Here is a 19,210-nt window from a genome sequence, read left to right on the forward strand (position 1 = left end):
TTTGCTCAAGCCTTAGGTGCCTGCTCCCCTCCCCCACCCTTGCCTCACCTGCCCTTCCAATGTGTTCCCCCAGCCTAGGGGTGTTCATGTAGTCTTTTAGAAAGATTTTCAATCACATCATCTCTATCACGTACACACACTGCCTTTCAGATTAAAAAAAAAAAAAAAAAGAACTTTGGAGAAACTGAGGCACAAGGTGACAGGAAGTGGAGCCCCAGGCAGCAGTGGCCACCGGACGTCTGCCGTCTGGCTTGGGTGTCACATATGCCTCTGTGGTGGGGGCGGAGTGTCACATATACCTCTGTGGCAGGAAGTCTGTCGAAGGAGGGGGGAAGGGGGTGGCAGGACACCAGCTGGGAGACAGGGGCCTCAGGGGCCAGGAATGGGGTTCCTGGGTGCGGCGCTGATTTTCCTGGCGCAGTTCTGGGGTGAGTACCTGGGCCTTCCTCCCCTCTACCCCCGTCTTCTTGTGATCCATCACCCTGCTGCCTACCCCTCCTGTTCAGAGCCCCTCAAAACCTTAGTCGCTCTGCTCTGCCAAACAAGGCCCGTCTCTTTCTCCGATACTCCGAAGTTGACAAGGGTTGAAGGGGTCTAGCAAGGATCCACACCTGGGGCTCATAGGATAAAATTCACCCCATGACCTGAAACCGAGTCCTGAGTCACCTGGCTCTGCTGGCCTCTCTTATCTCCCCCCACCTCCTCTGCATTCCCTCTCCTCCCGTCCAACCTGCTGGCTCGTCCCCCCCGCCTCCCCCGACATATCAAACTTGATCTCACCTCCTTTGCACCTGCTGTTCCCTCTGCCTGGAACACTTCCCTGGATCTTCTCTCTCTAGCGACACTGTAATGGCACCCCAAATGCTAGGAACCTGACACACACTCCTTCTGGGGGAGGGAGGGCTCACAGGCACCCCAGATCTCTCGTGGCCCAAAGCAAACTCTTTCCCTGCCTGCTTCTCCCTCTGTTGTCCCCCATCTTGGCCAAAAGCCACAACCATTCACATACTCCCTCAGGGTAAACGCTTGGATATCTGTCACTGTCCCTCTTTTCCTCTCTCCTAATTCAATTCTTCTTATAGTTCTTCTGGAGGCAACTTTCGCAACCAATTCAGATTCTGGCTACTGCTTTCGAGGATCTGGCCCCCATCACTGGTCTCCTTAACCCTGGTTTCCCAGCTGCCCTGATCCCCCACCACCCACCCCCATGGCATAGCTGTTCTTGCCATGGCAGGCAGGGTGACCTTTTTTATTTATTAATTTTTTCTTTTCTGGTGGCACCTGTGGCACATGGAGTTCCTGGGCTAGATGTCGAACCTGAGCTGCGGCTTAGGCCTACACCACAGCCACAGCAACACTGGATCTGAGCTGCGTCTTTGACCCACACTGCAGCTTGCAGCAACGCCAGATCCTTAACCCACTGAGCGAGGACAGGGATTGAACTTGCATCCTCATGGACACTATGCCAGGTTCTTAACCTGCTGAGGCACAATGGGAACGCCTATTTTTTTTTAAACCTTTTTTTTTTTTTTTTTGGTCTTTTTGCCATTTCTTGGGCCGCTCCCTCAGCATATGGAGTTTCCCAGGCTAGGGGTCGAATCGGAGCTGTAGCCACTGGCCTACACCAGAGCTACAGCAACGCAGAATCCAAGCCGCGTCTGCAACCTACACCACAGCTCACGGCAATGCCGGATCAGAGTGCTGTTTTTAAAACTTAAATTGGACCACATTTCCTCCCTGCTCTCCTGGTTTCCCATTACACTTAGATTCAAAAGTAAACGGCTGGACTTCCGTTCATGGCTCAGCAGTTAACAAACCTGACTGAGATCCGTGAGGATGTGGGTCTGATCCTTGGCTTTGCTCAGTGGGTTAAGGATCCAGTGTTGCCATGAGCTGTGGTGTAGGTCGCAGACGTGGCTGGGATCCCACATTGCTGTGGCTGTCGGGTAGGCTGGTGGCTGTAGCTCTGATTCGACCCCTAGGCCTGGAAACCTCCATATGCCAAGGGTGAGGCCCTAAAAAGCAAAAAAAAAAACAAAAAAAACAAACCCCAAAAAAGTAAACGGCTCCCCTTTCTCCACCCACACCTCCTGACCTCTGCCACACCCCACCCCCATAGGCTGTGGGTCTCTCGGATCCCACTTCCTCTCTGTCTCCCCCAGTCACATGAGCCTCTCCGATGTTCCTCCAACTCCCCAGGTATGGTCCACCCTTAGGAACTTTGTATGGGCTCTTGCTCTGTCTGGGTGCTCTTCCTCCATATCTCCCTTCCTTCCCATAACTGACTACTTACCATTCGGATCCCTGCTCATATATCACCTCCGCCGAGAGCCCTTCCCTGACCGCTTCAATAAGCAGATCCTCGCATGTCATCCTTATTTTACTGCCACTCCCCATTTCTTCCCTCCATGATGATTCTCATTTCTTGACTTCCTGTGTCTCTCCCTGCTACCTACCCCCAGATCGAGAGCTCCACGAGGGTAGAGATTTTTGTCTGGCTCAGTCACCTCTGTATTTGTGTCCACAGTGTCCAGATCAGGGCCTGGCACACATGAAGCAATATTTGTGTGGCTGAGAGCTGGGCATGGCAGAGTCCACCTGATATCTGAAAAGGTGCCAAGAGACTTATACCCATTTCACAGACGAGGCCATTGAGCAAGAGGTGACTTTGCAAGAATTACAGAGACAGCAAGCTTTCAAACGCTCATTGCCTCATCTCTGTGGGCTGGCGAGGGGAGTAAGTCACACACTCACACGTACCCACCCTGAAAAAGGCCTCACTCACCTCTTCTGTCCCCCAGCCCCACAAGGAGCCACAGGCCTGAGTGTGCAGCAGGCACCCAAGTGGCTGCAGGCACGGCAGGACGGCCAGGTGACCTTGGTCTGCCAGGTGGGGCAGGCCCAGGCCTGGGAGCAGCTCCGTGTTGAGTGGACCAAGGATGGTGACACCTTGTGCCAGACACAGGTCACCAATGGCAGTCTCAGCATGGGTGTCTGCGGGCCCCGGGGCTGGCTTTCCTGGCAGCAGCCTGGCAATCTCACCCTGCAGCTGGATCCTGTGAGTCTTAACGACAGCGGGCTTTATGTGTGCTGGGCAACTGTGGAGATCCCTGGGCTAGAGGAGGCCCAGGGCAACGGGACGCAGCTCCTGGTGGAGACAGGTATGAGGATAAGCAGGGACAAGCGGGGGATTTGGAACTTCTAGAATCTTAAGACTTTTGGAATCTCAAGCTCCTAGAAACATAAATTCCTCAAATCTGATTCCTAGGAACAGGAAGTCTGCAAATGCAAGACTAGACAGTCTCTGTTGCATCTACTCCACTCTGACCTTATAGCGTGAAAGTTGCCATAGACACACATACAGGAGTGGGTAGGCCTACGTGCCAATAAAACCTTAAAACAACAGTCAGGAGTTCCCATCATGGCACAGTGGAAACGAATCTGACTAGGAACCATGAAGTTGCAGGTTCAATCCCTGGCCTCGATCAGTGGGTTAAGGATCTGGTGTTGCCATAAGCTGTGGTGTGGGTTGCAGGTGCGGCTCGGATCTGGCATGGCTGTGGCTGTGGCATAGGCCAGCATCTGTGTCTCTGATTAGACCTATTGCCTGGAAACCTCCACATACCATGATGTGGCCCTAAAAAGCAAAAAAATTAAAAAAATAAAACAAATCAGTGGACTGAATTTGACCCAGAGGCTTGTTGAGTGATCTCTGTTATGGACTATTACAACCATAAAGACTTTTTTTTTTTTGGCTGTGACCACAGCGTACGGAAGTTCCCAGGCCAGGGATCAAACCTGTGCCACAGCAGTGACAATCCTGGATCCTTAACCCACTAGGCCACCAGGGAACTCCCTAAAGACTTGAATATATAGAACTCTGGATTTTGATTCAAAACAATCTCATAAATGGTATAATTCAAGTATATTCTACATGCAGAGAAATGCACATACCATAAGTGGCCAGCTCAATGGATGTCTTCATCTGTTCAACTGCTGCTATAACAAAATACTATAGACTGGGTGGCTGATAAGCCCCAGATTTATTTCTCATAATTCTAGAGGCTGGAAACTCAAGAGCAAAGCACCAGCAAGGTCATATCCTGGTGAAAAGCCTCTTCCTGGTTCACAGCCTACACCTTCTTGTGGCAGAAGGGGCAGGGGAGGAGTTCCCCTCGGGTCTCAGTGGAAATGAATCTGACTAGCATCCATGAAGATGCAGGTTCGATCCCTGGCCTTGCTCAGTGGGTTAAGGATCTGGCATTGCTGTGAGCTGTGGTGTAGGTTGCAGATGCGGCTCAGGTCCTGTGTTGCTGTGGCTGTGGTGCAGGCCAGCAGCTACAGCTCTGATGACCCCTAGCCTGGGAACCTCCATATGCTGCTGGCGAAGCCCTAAAAAGATTAAAAAAAAAAAAAAAAAAAAAGAAGGGGCAGGGAGCCCTCCAGGGTCCCTTTTATAAGAGCCCTGATCCCATTCACAAAGACTCTGCTCTCATGATCTAAACACATCTCAAAGGCCCCACCTCGTAATATATCACATTGGGGGTTAAAATTCATATGAATTTGGGAGGGATGTATGAAAACCAGAGCAGTGGATTTTCACAGGCTGAGCAAACTCAAGACACATTTGCCTCCTAGTTGCCATCCTCATGTCCCTGCCCCACCTCCATACTATCCCAACTTTTTTTTATGCTTTTTAGGGCCACACCCACAGCACATGGAGGTTCCCAGGCTAGCGGTTGAATCAGAGCTACAGCTGATGGCCTGCACCACACCACAGCAACGTGGGATTCAAGCCGCATCTGTGACCAACACCACAGCTCTGGGAACACTAGATCCCAACCCACTGGGCAAGGCCAGGGATGGAACCCACATCCTCATAGATACGAGTTGGATTCGTTTCTGCCACGCCATGATGGGAACTCCTATCCTGACTTTTAACAACACAAATCTATCTTGACTGGTTTCATATTTTAATTAATTTATTTATTTGTTTATTTATTTTTTTGTCATTTTAGGGCTGAACCTGTGGCATATGGAGGTTCCCAGGCTAGGGGTCAAATTGGAGCTGCAGCTGCTGGGCTACGACACAGCCGTAGCAATCCAGGATCCAAGCCACCTCTGTGGCCTGCACCACAGCTCACGGCAATGCTGGATCCTCAACCCACTGAGCAGAGCTAGGGACTGAACCCGGGTCCTCATGTACACTAGTCAGGTTTGTTACTGCTGAGCCACAGTGGGAACTCCCCGCATTTTTATTTATTTATTTAGGCTTTTTAGGGCCACACCCACGGCATATGGAGGTTCCCAGGCTAGGGGTCCAATAGGAGCTGTAGCCACCGGCCTAGGCCAGAGCCACAGCAAAGCGGAATCTGAGCCGCGTCTGTGACCTACACCACAGCTAACGGCAACACCGGACCCTCAACCCACTGAGCGAGGCCAGAGATCGAACCTCATGGTTCCTAATCAGATTCGTTAACCACTGAGCCACAATGGGAACTCCTGCAGTCATGTTCTTTACTCACTGGGCCACAGCAGGAACTCCTGGGACTGTCACTTTGAAAGGGGCAAAAAATCGGTTCTTGGGGAGCAAAGACAATCCTACTCTTTATGTATCTAGCATAGATATGCAGACAGCACATAAACAGATTTACAGGATATCTGTGGTATTAACATTTCATGGGGGAACAAATTAAGATTCTTAAAAAGTCTCCTTAGGGAAGTGATAATGAAGAAAAGTTGGGAAACATTGAAATAAAGGCATGAACAATTCTAGAACCTTAGAATTTAGTATCTTAAATACTTTAAAAAGAGACACTCCTAGAATTTCGCAATCACAGACTGTGTAAGAGCAGAGAATTCTAGAATTCCAGAACCTAGAATTGAAAGCCATCCACTCTCAAGGCTGGAAGAAACTTTCCAGATCAGTAAGCCAGCTGCCTTGTTTTACAGAGGATAAAGCCGAGGGCAGTGAAGGCCAAGATACACACGACCAGGGATATGGCCGGCTTTCTCCTGAGCCCAGCTCAAACACTGCTGTGACCTTGCATGACACCCCCTTATGGGCCAAACTTTGCACAAGGGTGGGAGGAACAAGCTAACCCAGATGAGGTCCTGCTCTCTGGGGGATTCCCTAGGGCCTAGGGCACATGCCTGGCCCCTACTAGGCAGAATGAAGCACCATCTAGGCTACCTGATCCAAGAGGCCCATTTCTCTCCAGCTGGTAGGGCCCACCCACCGCCTGCCTCCAGGGTGGAGTGTTATGGCTGTCCTGCCTGTCCCCACCCCTCCAGCGACTAGGGGGCCAATTATCAATTACCAATTAGCAAAGGCTGTGAGTTGTCAGCAGCTGCGAGGGAGTGGGAGCAGGCGGGCACGAGTCCAGCTCCACACAGCTGGCTCCCCCAACCATGAACAGCTGCTTGGCAGCCCCTGGGGAACACTGCCAAATTTAGAACCTGCAAGAGGAAGGGGTTGGGGATGCTGGGCCTCATCTTAGGCACAGGAGAAGGTACCTTTGGCTGGGGTTCTTGTCAGTTATACAGATTCTGAAAGTACATCCCCATTCTGCCATTCATTTGCTGTGTGAGCTTGGGCAAGTAACTTGACCTCTCTGTGCCTGTTTACTTGGTTATCATATACAGCTAATAGTGCTTTCCTCATCAGGATAGGTGAATTTAAAGTGATTACATCTAGGAGTTCCCTGGTTGCCTAGGATCTGGCATTGTCACTACTGTGGCTTGGGGTTCCAATCCTGGCCTGGAAACTTTTGTATGCTGTGGGTGCGGCCAAATAAAAACGAACAAACAAACAAATAAATAAAGTGATTACACCTAAAGAGCTTATTACATGGAGTCCCCGCTGTGGTGCAGTGGGTTAAGAATCCAACTGTAGTGGCTTGGGTTGTTATGGAGGCATTGTTCGATCCCCAACCCACCACAGTGGGATAAAGGATCTGGCCTTGCAGCAGCTGCTACGTCTTTGATTGAATCCCTTTGGCCCAGGGAACATCTATATGCCACAGGTGCAGCCATTAAAAAAAAAAAAAAAAAAAAAAAAAAAGAGTTCCCATGGTGGCACAGCAGAAATGAATCTGACTAGAAACCATGAGGTTGTGGGTTCAATCCCTGGCCTCACTCAGTGGGTTAAGGATCCAGCATTGCCGTGAGCTGTGGTGTAGATCACAGATGCGGCTCGGATCCTGTGTTGCTGTGGCTGTGGTGTAGGCTGGCGGCTACAGCTCCGATTAGACCCCTAGCCTCCATAAGCCAAAGGTGAAGCCCTAAAAAGAAAAAAAAAATTTAGGAGTTCCCGTTGTGGCCCAGTGGTTAATGAATCCGACTAGGAACCATGAGGTTGCAGGTTCGATCCCTGGCTTTGCTCAGTGGGTTAAGGATCCAGCGTTGATGTGAGCTGTGGTGTAGGTTGCAGATGCGGCTCTAATCCTGCATTGCTGTGGCTGTGGCATAGGCTGGCAGCTACAGCTCCGATTAGACCCCTAGCCTGGGAACCTCCATATGCCACGGGAAGCCACCCTAGAAAACACACACACACACACAAAAAAAAAGTTTATTACAAGATCTGAAACATAGTAAGTCTCCAATAAACATAAATGGTTGTTATTGTGTCTATGATGCTGATTATTTAACAAGACTCAAATGTTCAGGTCAGTGTAAGTTTTGTTTTCTGAATATGGGAAGTTGTTGGGCTCGAGTGGGGGAAGTTGAGGGAAGCAAGGGCCCAGCTGCTGCCTGGGTGTGCAATCCCAGGGAGGTGACTCAGGTTCTCTGAGCCTTGGTTTTCTTGCATGTAAAAATGGGACGGACACGGTGTAGAGGCTCAAAAAACAAGAGTCGTGGAGTTCCCGTCGTGGTGCAGTGGTTAACGAATCCGACTAGGAACCATGAGGTTGCGGGTTCGATCCCTGCCCTTGCTCAGTGGGTTAACGATCCGGCGTTGCTGTGAGCTGTGGTGTAGGTTGCAGACGCGGCTCGGATCCCGCGTTGCTGTGGCTCTGGCATAGGCCGGTGGCTACAGCTCCGATTTGACCCCTAGCCTGGGAACCTCCATATGCCGCGGGAGCGGCCCAAGAAATAGCAACAACAACAACAAAAAGACAAAAGACAAAAAAAAAAAAAAAAGTCGTGAGGGTGATGGATCCCATGACCAGGATGATGGAGCTCATGGTGGGGTTGGTGAAGTTCATGGTGAAGATAGTGGAGCTCAAAATGGTGGAGTTCAGAGTGAAGAGGCTTGGGGCGGTGTGTGGGGGGGTGTGATAAATTTTGTGATTGGAATGATGGTGCCCATTATGGGAGCGATGGGGCCCATGGCAAGGATGGTGGAGCTCATGGTGGGAATGATGTAGCTCTTGACCAGGGTGATGGAGCTGATGGAAAAATCCTGTCGGTAGTTATTTCACAGTAACCCTGCAAGACAGGAATGATTGGTCGCATCAGAAGAGGAAACAGGTTCAGAGCAAAAACCTGCCTGAACTCACACTGCATGGCAGGGGCAAGAACCCTGAGGTCCCACGTCGGGTAGAGGGGCTCTTACCCTGAAGGGGTGCCGGAAGCTGGACTCGAAGGTGACCACTCCTAAAACGCATCTTTCTTCTCTGCAGACGGCTCTCTACTGAACCAGGGCGTCTCAGGTGAGCTCCACCACGTGACTCCGCTTTGGCCCCGCCCCCCGGGCCCGCCCCCCATCGGACCAACCACAACCCCCTCCACCCCAACTCCCAGGACTTTTCTTCGCGCTGCTGGTGACCGGGGTTGTGGCCGTTGCCGCTTTTGCTCTAGGAGCCTGGGTCTGGGCCCGCTGCTGCCGTCGGCATAGGGAAGCAGGTAAGGAATTGCGCAGGTAGCCGCGTGGAGGGCAGGCGGTTCCCACGAGCACCGCCGTCCCCTGGCCACCCTGCCCCCGCGTGGCGAAGGCGGGAACTGCAGCTGCTAGACAAAGTCCGAAAGCATCTGACTTTGATACCTGCCCCTTTTGGAATGAGAGAGGATGCAGCTGGGGGGCGGAGAAAGGGAACAGATGGAGAAGGCTGGCCCCTACACCCATGTTTTTCAGAAGCATAGACAAAACCCCCAGAAGTGGGCTGTATTTAGTGACTGTCCCCTCTTGGTGTCATACCCGCTTCCCTCCAATGCAGGGAATCCACTCTACAGCAACGTCTTATACAAGCCTCGGAGGGCCCCAAGGAAGAGTGAGGCATGGCCTGTGGAGGGGAAGGTGCTGGACATCCCCAGAGAGGATCAGAATGGCCAAAGCTTCTATTCGATCTCTTTACCCCAGCACCCCACTGCCAAGCAGCATCTAGCTCCCAAATCTTGCCCCAGGCCCAGTCCCCCCATCTCTGTGTTCAGAGTTTCTCCTGCCTCAGGCGCCTCTGGGCAGCCAAGAGAGTTCCTTGAAGCGAGAAAAGGAATCAGAACCCCCAGAGACCAGAGAGGACCCCCCCAGCGGCTACGTAAAGATGCAACTGATTCCAGCGGGTCAGGGAGTCCAGCCTGAGACCCTGTGCTCACTTCCTCTCCCTTATCCCCAGAACACCAAATAAAGGCTCATGAAGAAAGCAAAGTCAGAATGTGTGGCAATTTGGGAGTGCTGAAGAGATGTGAGGAGTCATCTCGGGGGTCCCAAAGCCCCCAAGGGTGGCTGGAGAGGTCCACTGTGACAAGGGGGCTCCGTGATGACTTGCTGGCTCCCCCGTTCTTATCTTTGGAGGCGTGTGTTTATTAGCAGACAAGTGATGCCCCTAGCCTCCAAACAGTGCCCTGAGCTGGAGGCATCCCCCTCCCCAGCTAGTACTGCCTCCTGGGCAGGCTTGGAGTTGGGGGGTGAGGGGCCAGATTGGGGCTTCCTGACTTTTATCTGCCCCCCCGGGGTCTCCTGCCCGACTGTCACCTTGAAGTGACACCAGCTGGGCCTGGCTCCCCTCCCCCACTTCTGCTGTTTCCATGGGGACAGATGTCCTTTCTGCAGCAGCATCAGCCCGTGGCCACCCGCCCCAATGGGATGGGGGCGGGGTTGGCCTGAGAGCCTTGTCCTCTCCGTTTCTCTATCTTTTTTTATCTGCTGGTCTCCAATGTCTCTGGCTTTTTATCTGCCTCCATACCTCTTTCTCCCTGCCTGTCTCTAGCTCTCGGTCCCTTCCTGTGAGCAATTCAGGCTCCGACCCCAACTCCATTCCCAAAACAAGGAGCTAGGAATGCTCTCCCCACCTCCCAGGGCCCGTCTCCCCTCTTCCCTCTGTGAAGCTGGGATCCCCACCTCCCAGAAAGGACACTTGAAACACACAATAACTTATTTATTTTCCAGGCCAGAGGAGGACTTCAAGACACAATTCTGGGCTCCAGGACCCAGAAGGAGGTGGAGCAGAGCAGCTCCAATAAGACTCAGGGCCTGGAGGGGTGGGGAGACTTTCCATCCAGCCTCCTCCAGGAATGGAAAGATTTCCAACATTTGCAGCCAGTGATTCTGGGTCCTCCAGGCTCAGGGCAAGGGGCTGAGGCTCTCTGTTAGGGGCTCTGTGAGACCACGGGGTACAGCAGGGCCAGATGCTCGGCACCCTGCACGGGCAGTGGGCGGGAGCTATAATGGAGCACCAGCTCTGGCACGCTGGGGAAAGGGCCACTGTGCTGACCCAGCACGAACTGATTCTCTCGGGTCCGTGCAAACTTCAGATGCAGGAAGCCTTGGCTGCTCCTGGGGGACAGGGATGGGAGGGTATCCAGTGCTCCAGACCCACCCGCACTCTCCAAGCCTAAAGTCACCCTCTCATGTCTCCCAGGAGCTAGGGGCTGGCGTCCCCAAATATTTCTGGTGAATGGCCACTGGTGTTAAGCTGTAGCTAGTTCCACAATAAAGGGTCCCCTATCAGGACAGACTGGAGCTCCTATCCATGTGGAAGTCCCTTCTGGGAACATAGCAGGCACTTTCTCTCCAAACCTCCTGACCCCTATGCTCTCCATCCTGGGCTCCTCAGCCTAGGGTCTCTTTCCTTTCTCTCCGTCTCTGGTGGGTGAAATGACATAGAACCTGGAAATTATTTTATCATCATCATCAGTAAGAATGAAGCACTTCCTCTTTCCTGGGCCTTCTTCTCAACATTTTTTCACTTTTTTCCCATTTAATCATCATAGTATTACAATGAAGTTGACGCTATTTTGGGGGGAGGCCACCCCCTGAGTTATGAGGAAGTTCCTGGGCCAGGGATCGAAGCCCCGCAACAGCAGCAACCCAAGCTGCTGCAGCGACAATGCCAGATCTTTAACCTGCTGTGCCACAAGAGTACTGCTACAATGCAGTTGATTCTATTATTATCCTCGTTTCCCAGATAAGGAAACTGAGGTCCCGAGAGCTGAATGATTAAGCTGAGGTCACCTAACTAGAAAAGTGGCAAAGACAGGATGTGAACCTGCTTCCAATCTCTTTTCTTTTTTTTCTTTTTTTTGTCTTTTTAGCTATTTCTTGGGCCGCTGCTGCGGCATATGGAGGTTCCCAGGCTAGGGGTCAAATCGGAGCTGTAGCCACCGGCCTATGCCAGAGCCACAGCAACGCGGGATCCGAGCCGCGTCTGCAACCTACACCACAGCTCACCGCAACGCCGGATCGTTAACCCACTGAGCAAGGGCAGGGACCGAACCCACAACCTCATGGTTCCTAGTCGGATTCATTAACCACTGCGCCACGACGGGAACTCCCCAATCTCTTTTCAATCTTGACATTTTAGGAATCTCACACTCAGAAGCCTGATAGAATCTTAGGAGTGTTTTCTAAATCAGAGACACTTAGCCTCTTAGGCAGAGAGGCACGTAGAACTGGGGTCTCAAACTCAGATGTCTAGAGGGCCACTCTGAGATTCTGGCCCTCGATAGACACAGATGGGTATGTTTCAACTTTGGGCTGGGGGGAGTCCGAGGAAAGGCAGATGCCCAGTTCCGCATCTCGCTCAAGTTCTAAATCTACTGGATGGCTGCCTCTCCATTTTCTTGCTTATCTCTAGTGATAGGTAGGTACTCATTCTCAGTCGGAACAAAGTCGGTGTCCTCCCTGAAAGCCCCGCCCTCTGGCCTAGAAGCCCAGCCCACAGTCCTGGAAGTACCGCCCACTGGCTGCTGGAGCCACACCCCTCTGCTCCCGCTGAGTTCAGCCAAAAGCGTGACAGTTGAAAGTATGCAGTACTGTGCCCCTCTGTTCCTCCAGGGGCTGGGGTCTCACCTGAGGGACAAGGAGCAGTCTTGGGGGCTGGTCTCGCTGAGCCGCACAAGGTAGCTGCCTTCCTTGCAGAGCGACAGGAGATTCTCGGCATCTGCCCGGCTCAGCGGGCCATGAAACCACCTGGAAGTGGGGGTGGGGACAGATGTCTCTTGAAGAGCCATCCCCTTTCCAACACATCCTGGGACTTGGATGTAGGCACAGTTCGTTCAAGGACTTGTGACAAACAAGCAAGAAAATTCGCTTGGATTTCTCAAAAGGAGCCTGGTTTTCAGGCAGAGGAGTTTCTCCCTGGAAGACAGCTGAGCCCAGGTCAACCTGGAGCTGCTCCTTCCAATTCACCACAGACTCCTGACCTTGACCTTTATAGCTTCCCTCTGCTGGGTCCCCAAGGGTCCTCAACCCCTCCCTAATCCCCCAACTTGAATCACATGCATATATCACTTTCATGAGATTTGCCACATCCTGCATCCCCACCCACATGTACCATTCTTTACTTAAAATTTTAATGTGCTCAGAGAGGTTAGCAGTACAAGAAAGGTATCAAAGACAGTTGTTTGTACTGAAAGAAAATACCCCGTGCTTCAGTATTAATTAGGCAGTTCTGTGCCACCCACCTAAGAAGTTTGGGAATGACTGTGATAAACACACCCTGGTACTCACAGGGCTGGGCTCTGGGTGCTCAATGAACTCCCCAAGGAGCTCCTAGGCTGAAGGGACACAGAGAATCCCCAGGCCCAGCTTGTTAGCCTTGCTCCAGCCTAAAGTTGGGACTCCCAAATCCTGCCAATCCCACTTTTATCATAAGATCTCCTGGAGGTGAGAATAATATTTGCCTCTTTGCTCTTAGGCTCTAAGGGGTTTACAAAACCCTACCCAAGGGAAGGAAGGAAATACCCTTTAATTTTATTTGAGGCAGGCACTATCTTTGGGGTATTACGTCCGAGGTTCAGAGGGGTTAACTGACTTGCCCAAAGTCACGCAGCCAAAAGATACAGAGAAGGGATTTGAACTCTGAATCTAATGAAGGAGGGAATGGAGATGCCGTCTGATTCTGCTTTGCACAGAGCTGGGTGAATGGCCCACAGCAGGCTGGCACCCAGTGAAGGTTAATTGAAAAAAATTAATGAAATGAATGAATTAAATTTCCTCCAGCCCCTCCCCACCCCCCGCCCGGTCTGAAGAATCTGTGGCTGGTATGGGGGCAGGGAGGGATTCAACCGGGCTCTTCCATCTTCAACTTCCCCACTCACGGCTGTTTTTCCAGGGGCAGGGCCGGGTCCACACGCTCTGCGGGCTGGGGGCTTCTATGCGGGGGTCTCCGGAGCTCCTTGGCTGACCCTGAAGTTCTTTCCCATTCAGGACTGTCAAACTGCACTGGAGAAGATTTAAGAGAGAAAAGGAGTAAGGCCCGCCTACCTGAAGAGGTGGGGGTGGCGATAAGCCAATGGATTTTGAGTAGGAAGGCGGTGCCAGCTTGGGACAACCTATCAGAATCCAGGAGAGGAGGGGTTGTATTTAAGGCTGGGGCAAGACTGGTATATGAGGAACCAATTAGCCTTGAGAAGAAAGGGGTGCAGTAATTCAGAAAGCTGGTGACATGGAAAGACCTGCAGGTCCCTGAGTGATAGGCAGTAGGGCATGGCTAGTCCACTGGGTTGAAAGTTCTGCCTGACTTTGGCCAAGTCATAGAGCTAGAAAACCACTCCCAATATACAGACAGGTAGACTGAGGCAGTAAGTCCCAATTTCCGTCACAGTTATATAACTTCTGGGGCAGATATATGTTCGTACGACTCTTCCTGATCCAAGTTATTTTGTTTCTTAAAGCTGGCATTATTATTAGTAGTATTATTATTGTCTTTTTAGGCCACACCTGCGCCATATGGAAGTTGCTAGGCTAGGGGTTGAATCAGAGCTGCAGCTGCTGGCCTACACCACAGCCACATCAACGGCAGGATCCGAGCCCCAGCTGCGACCTATATACCACAGGTCATGGCAATGCTGGATCCTTAACCCACTGAGTGAGGCCAGGGATCAAACCCACATCCTCATGGTTACTTGGTCGGGTTCACTATCACTGAGCCATGATGGGAACTCCCTTAAAGCTGACCTCTTACCGAAGAGGAAACTGAGGTTCAGAGACTTGTCCAATCTTACCCAACTCAGTTAGGAATTGACTCCTAGAAATGCTACCCTCTTCCTCAAAAGCTCCTGTGTAGTTGAGCACTTTAGTGCTCACTTTACAAGCACCCTATTTGACAGGTACTAGAATGACCCCTATTTTACAGGTAAGGGAACTGAGACTTAGGGAGATAAAGTAAGTGCTACAAACCCAGGTCTAATCTGACACTAAAGCCTATTCCTGCACTATACTGAGCAGAATGAGTAGGTTCTGTTGCAATCTAAAAGGGTTTTCAGGAGTTCCCCTTGTGGCCCAGTGGAAATGAATCCAGTTAGTATCCATTAGGATGCAGGGGATCCCTGGCCTCACTCAGCAAGTCGGGGATCTGGCATTGCCCTGAACTGTGATGTAGGTCACAGATGCGGCTCGGATCTGGCATTGCTGTGGCTGTGGTGTAGGCTGGCAGCTGTAGCTCCAATTCGACCCCTAGCCTGGGAACCTCCATATGCTGCAGATGTGGCCCTAAAAAAGCAAAAAAGGGGGGGGGAGTTTTCAGTTTCCAAGCAAGATACAGGTTCTCCTGGGAAGAGGAATTTATGACTATCAATCATTCACACTTTAGTGAGAATTAACAAACTACCAAAGTGACAGGTGATGAGGATTTACTCTGCAAATTGAAAGAGGGGACGTGACCAGAGCAGGAAATAGAGGGAGGCAGGCATTCAGAGGTCAGAGTCAAAGAAGCACCTGCAAATGCCTTGGAGATGTGGTCTTTCTTCCATTCCCAGGGCTGGTCATACTCATCTGCTGGCCGTTCATCCTCCTGGGGCAGCCGACTCTGTCGAGGTTTCCGACCTGAAGGAGTCTCATCTCCTGGCTCTTGGTCCTGCTCCTCATAGGGAGTGTCATACAGCTGCACCCCTCTGCATGGCAATTCTGGGAGGGCAAGGACACTGGTCAGCTCCTAACCCCACCTGGGACCCGATCATCTTCCCCTAAGCCCTGCCTACTCACCACTCACAATTCGCTGGGCATCATAGGGCTCCATGTAGCCATTATCCGGGGGTGGCGGGTGAGGTTGAGCATCAAAGGGGTCCGAGTATTCGGCATCGACTTCCGACTGGAGAGAGAAAGGAAGGGGAGGGGGTCAAGGGCTCGTGGGGACCAAGCCTAGTTCTGGATACCCCTACTGGGTGATAGTACACCTCTTGCCTGCTGTCTCTGGGCCACCTGACACATCCCCTCCAAGCAAGCGGTCTTCTCTTCCACCCACGTCTGTCTGCAGACAGATGCCTGCTTTTCCTTGCTCTCTTCCTCCCTGTTAATCTAATTCTCCCTGACACAGACCCTGGTCTCCTTCCTTCCATAACTGTAATGTTTATCAGGTGCCAGTACCGTTCTAAAGGCTTCACATATATTTACTTGTAATACCAACACTCAGTTCAGTAAGTACATTATCTCCAATTTACACATGAGGAGACCAAGGCACAGAGAGGGTAAGTGACTCACTTAGGGTCACACAGCTAAGTAAGAGGTAGGGTTTGGTCCTAGGTTGTTTGCTTCCCCGAGTCCCTGCCTCCTCCTACTTTTCTCTGTGCTACCACCCAGCACAGCCTCCTGTAACCCTCCACAAAGCCTTAACTACTACCCAGCACAGCCTCCTGTAACCCTCCACAAAGCCTTCTCTGTCTCCACGGAGGGTTTGGGGTGGACGCCCTGATCCTCTAGGGAAAAGAAAAAAGAAAAAAAGCATGGGCACTGGATGTGGGTCTGGGTTCAAGTTCTGACAAACCAGAGCCATGTGACCTTGGGCCAGCTGCTTCTCTTCTGTGAGCCTGTTTCCACTTCTATGAAACGGAGGAAGAACAGAGGAAGGGTGAAAGCAGCGGTGAGGGGGTTCAAGTGCCTGGTGGGGAACTGACTAACTCAGGTCTCTCTTAGGAAGATCCCTCCCACGGCTAAGAGAAAGGGAAGATGGAGGTGGAGAGATGTGGCAGGTGGGATTTTGGAAGGGGGGCACAAGGCAGGGCCAGTCTGAGAGGCGGGAGGGCAACCAGTGCTGTGCATTGAAAACGGACAGAGATCACTCTGCCAAGCAGGCCAAGGATTGGGATGTGTCTGGCTGGTGCCCTGGCTTGCCCCAGGGGTCATGCATAAAACAAGCTCCTCAAAGTCCTGCCCCTGGCCCTCCTCATCCCATCTCCTGGGGCCACCCAGACTTAGCCACGAACCTCTTCGCAGGCACTGCCCAGCAAGACCTTGGCTCTGGCCATATCCACTGCCTCCACCTTGATGAGCCGGTGCTTTGGAGAGTCATACTTGGCGTCTCCAGGGCCCTTGGAGTCCCCAGGCCCCGCGGAATCAGGCTCCAGGCGGCTGTCCGCGTCCTCATAGGGGTCCTCAAAGTCCAGATCCTTCTGCTCCCGGTAGGCCCGCAGGATGTCGCTCTCCGTGTAGTCGGGGGTGGGCGGCTGTGGAGGGGGCCTCCGACCGCCAAAGCTCAGGTAGTCTCGGAGCCACTTGGCCATTTGAGCTCGTGTCACCCCAAACCTGGCCACTGTCAGAGGGGGACCCACATGCTCCCTTCTGGACCCCCTACCTCCGCAGAGTCCCCAGGGAGGAGTAGGAGGAAGGAGGGGAAGGAGAGGAAGAAGGAGGAGAAAGATCAGGTATGCCCCTTGGCTGAGCTCAGAGGAGGGTGAAAAGGGGAAAAAAAGGAGAAGGAGACGGAGGAGGGAGGAAGAGCAAAAGCGCACCTTAGCCCGGCTCTGGGAGGACGGCGGGGGAAGAGGGCACCTGGCAGGGCCCTGAACGCCCAGCACAGGGTCGTCCGGCCAGAGCTAGGGGCATCCGCGGAAGCGCGCGGAGTTTCCCCCGGCAGCGCGGTCTCCGTGCGAGGCTAGGTAGCCCGCTGCCTCCGGGAAGATCCGGGATCCCCTCTTGGGAGCCGGGGGCCGGGGAAAGCGCCGCCTGCAGAGCCGACGCCCCCAGCCCTGGCTCAGCCCGGACGCCTGGGTTCTCAGCGCAGCGGGCGGGCTCCCCGGGGGCGCGGGCGCCGCGCGCAAAGTTGGGTTGCAGGGACGGCGACCCTGGTGTGGAGCATCCTTTGTTGCGCTCCTCGCCGCTTCGGGGGAGCCCCAATCCCGGAGCCCCCTGCCCGGCCGCCTCAATCCGGCCCCAGGCGCGGGCACAAAGGGAAATAAAATCTCCTCCAATCCCCCTTCACGCTTTCGGAGAGACTTTAGCCGCAGCCGGCGCACGGCTGGGAGGGGGACTTTGGGGAGGGGGCGCTCAGACTGACGCCCCAGCCCCTACCAGCCCCGGGCCGGGTCCCGGGCAGCAAGCAACGTCAAGGCTTCCCCGCCTCCCCCTCCGCGGCTTCCCCCGCCCCCTCTCCTCCCCTGGCGCGCCCCTCGGAGGTGACAGAGACCTTCAGCTGTTCTGGGGAGGGAGGGGAGCCACTGCCCGCGGAGGGAGGGGGGATGCGGGGCGGGAGTCGCGGGGGGCCGAGGCCGCGGCTGCTGGACAGTGACCCGGAGGACCGAGGCTCGGAGGACCGAGGCTGGCAGGACCGAGCGAGGAGAGCAGGAGGTGGGAACCTACCGGGGCTGACCTTGCTCCTGAGAGCGAGAGGTGCTGAGGTGGGGAGTGAGAGAGGGAGGGGAGGTGGAAATTGGCCGGGAAATGGGGGGCTGGACTTGACCGAGGGAAGGGGTGAAACTGACCAGCAGAGGGGGTGAGAGGGACCACCATTGAGGGTTGAAATTGAACCAGGATCTGGTGGCGAAACTGACCAGATTGGGGGTGTGGAAATTGTCCCAGAGGTCACTGGCTAAAATGGATACTGACGCAGCGGGAGGGAGGGGGTAGGCAACGGAAGGGACAGGGGTTCTGACTTCCCCTCCCCCAAGAGGGCTCTTCTCGTCCCCTCTCCCCAGGGGACTAATTGCGCAATGGGGGAAGGGGACTGGGGCAGCTGGCCAGGGGAAGGGAGATGATATCTGTGCCTAGCGTGGGTCTTCAGCATCTGTCCTTTTGTGGTTTCTGGGGGTGGGGGGTGGGGGGGACAGAAATGAAAGGGGTCTCGCCTGGCCTGGCTGCCTGTTGGCAGCTGCAGCTGTCTGGGGGCAAGAACATTAAGGGGTTGGGGGCAGTGAGAGAAGCAAAGGGAACCTTGGCCAGTTCCAGAGCAAACACATTTTCTCTTTTTCCATAAGGTGGCTTGCTCAGTTCCCCCTAATAGAGGAGTAAGATGGGTGGTCAGGAAGGACTGGACCCCAGATTCCCTTCTCCAGGCCCCCTGAGGTGGGTAGGTGCCTGTGGCTTGGAGTGCAAGTCAGAGCTGACTCCACCCCAGGAATAGTGGGGCTGGGGGCCATGAAAGCGCTTTGCTTTCCTGATTTGAAAAATGGGCTTCTAACAGGAAAACCCCAGAAAGCTCGAGGAAGGATCGCCAGGAGGGAGTGACTTGTTTTTTCCCCTTGGGGAAATGGAGGCACAGAGGGGGAGGGACACCCCGCAGCTCATTTCTGACTGGATGCCATGATATGGCCTGACTTGGAGTGGCGTTTGACACCCACCAGGTCTCTTCACGGAGTTGGAGGTTCTCCATCTCCCCTCCACTGTTAGCCCCATTTTCCAGATAGAGAAACTGAGGCCCGGAGCTGACAAAACAAGGCTCCTCATTCGTACGTGCCCCCACCTCCCCACCCCTCTTCTGCTTTGGATGAGCTGCCCAACACGAACCTGTTGAACTCGATCCTCCCTCCAGAAGAGCCTTCACACAGCCCCCCACCCCACCCCGCCCTCTGCAATCAGCGACAGGCAGCAGCATCCCTGGGGACTGCCAGGGAGCACAGT

General features: G+C 53.4%; 2 protein-coding genes across 2 annotated transcripts; one reads left to right on the plus strand and one right to left on the minus strand.

Moving 5' to 3' along the window:
* Window positions 1–382: 382 nt before the first annotated feature.
* Window positions 383–9,586, plus strand: TMIGD2 (transmembrane and immunoglobulin domain containing 2). The gene is made up of 5 exons (XM_005661339.4): window positions 383–428; window positions 2,802–3,161; window positions 8,625–8,654; window positions 8,746–8,847; window positions 9,159–9,586. Exons 1-5 carry the CDS (start codon window positions 383–385, stop codon window positions 9,518–9,520), a joined length of 900 nt encoding a protein of 299 aa, XP_005661396.1. The 3' UTR covers window positions 9,521–9,586.
* A 715-nt stretch (window positions 9,587–10,301) lies between these two features.
* SHD (Src homology 2 domain containing transforming protein D) lies at window positions 10,302–18,000 on the minus strand. Its single transcript, XM_085013235.1, has 7 exons — window positions 17,954–18,000; window positions 16,582–16,945; window positions 15,365–15,470; window positions 15,098–15,286; window positions 13,480–13,603; window positions 12,230–12,349; window positions 10,302–10,714 (listed from the first exon to the last, which is right to left on the minus strand). The coding sequence occupies exons 2-7, from the start codon at window positions 16,876–16,878 to the stop codon at window positions 10,528–10,530; spliced, it is 1,023 nt and encodes a 340-aa protein (XP_084869361.1). The 5' UTR covers window positions 16,879–16,945; window positions 17,954–18,000; the 3' UTR covers window positions 10,302–10,527.
* Between the last annotated feature and the right edge of the window lie 1,210 nt (window positions 18,001–19,210).

This window comes from Sus scrofa, chromosome 2 (assembly GCF_054392235.1).
Source record: "Sus scrofa isolate SSC_HxYL_T2T_F1_AM1 chromosome 2, Sscrofa_HxYL_maternal_Yorkshire_Landrace_v2.0, whole genome shotgun sequence".
NCBI lineage: Eukaryota > Metazoa > Chordata > Mammalia > Artiodactyla > Suidae > Sus > Sus scrofa.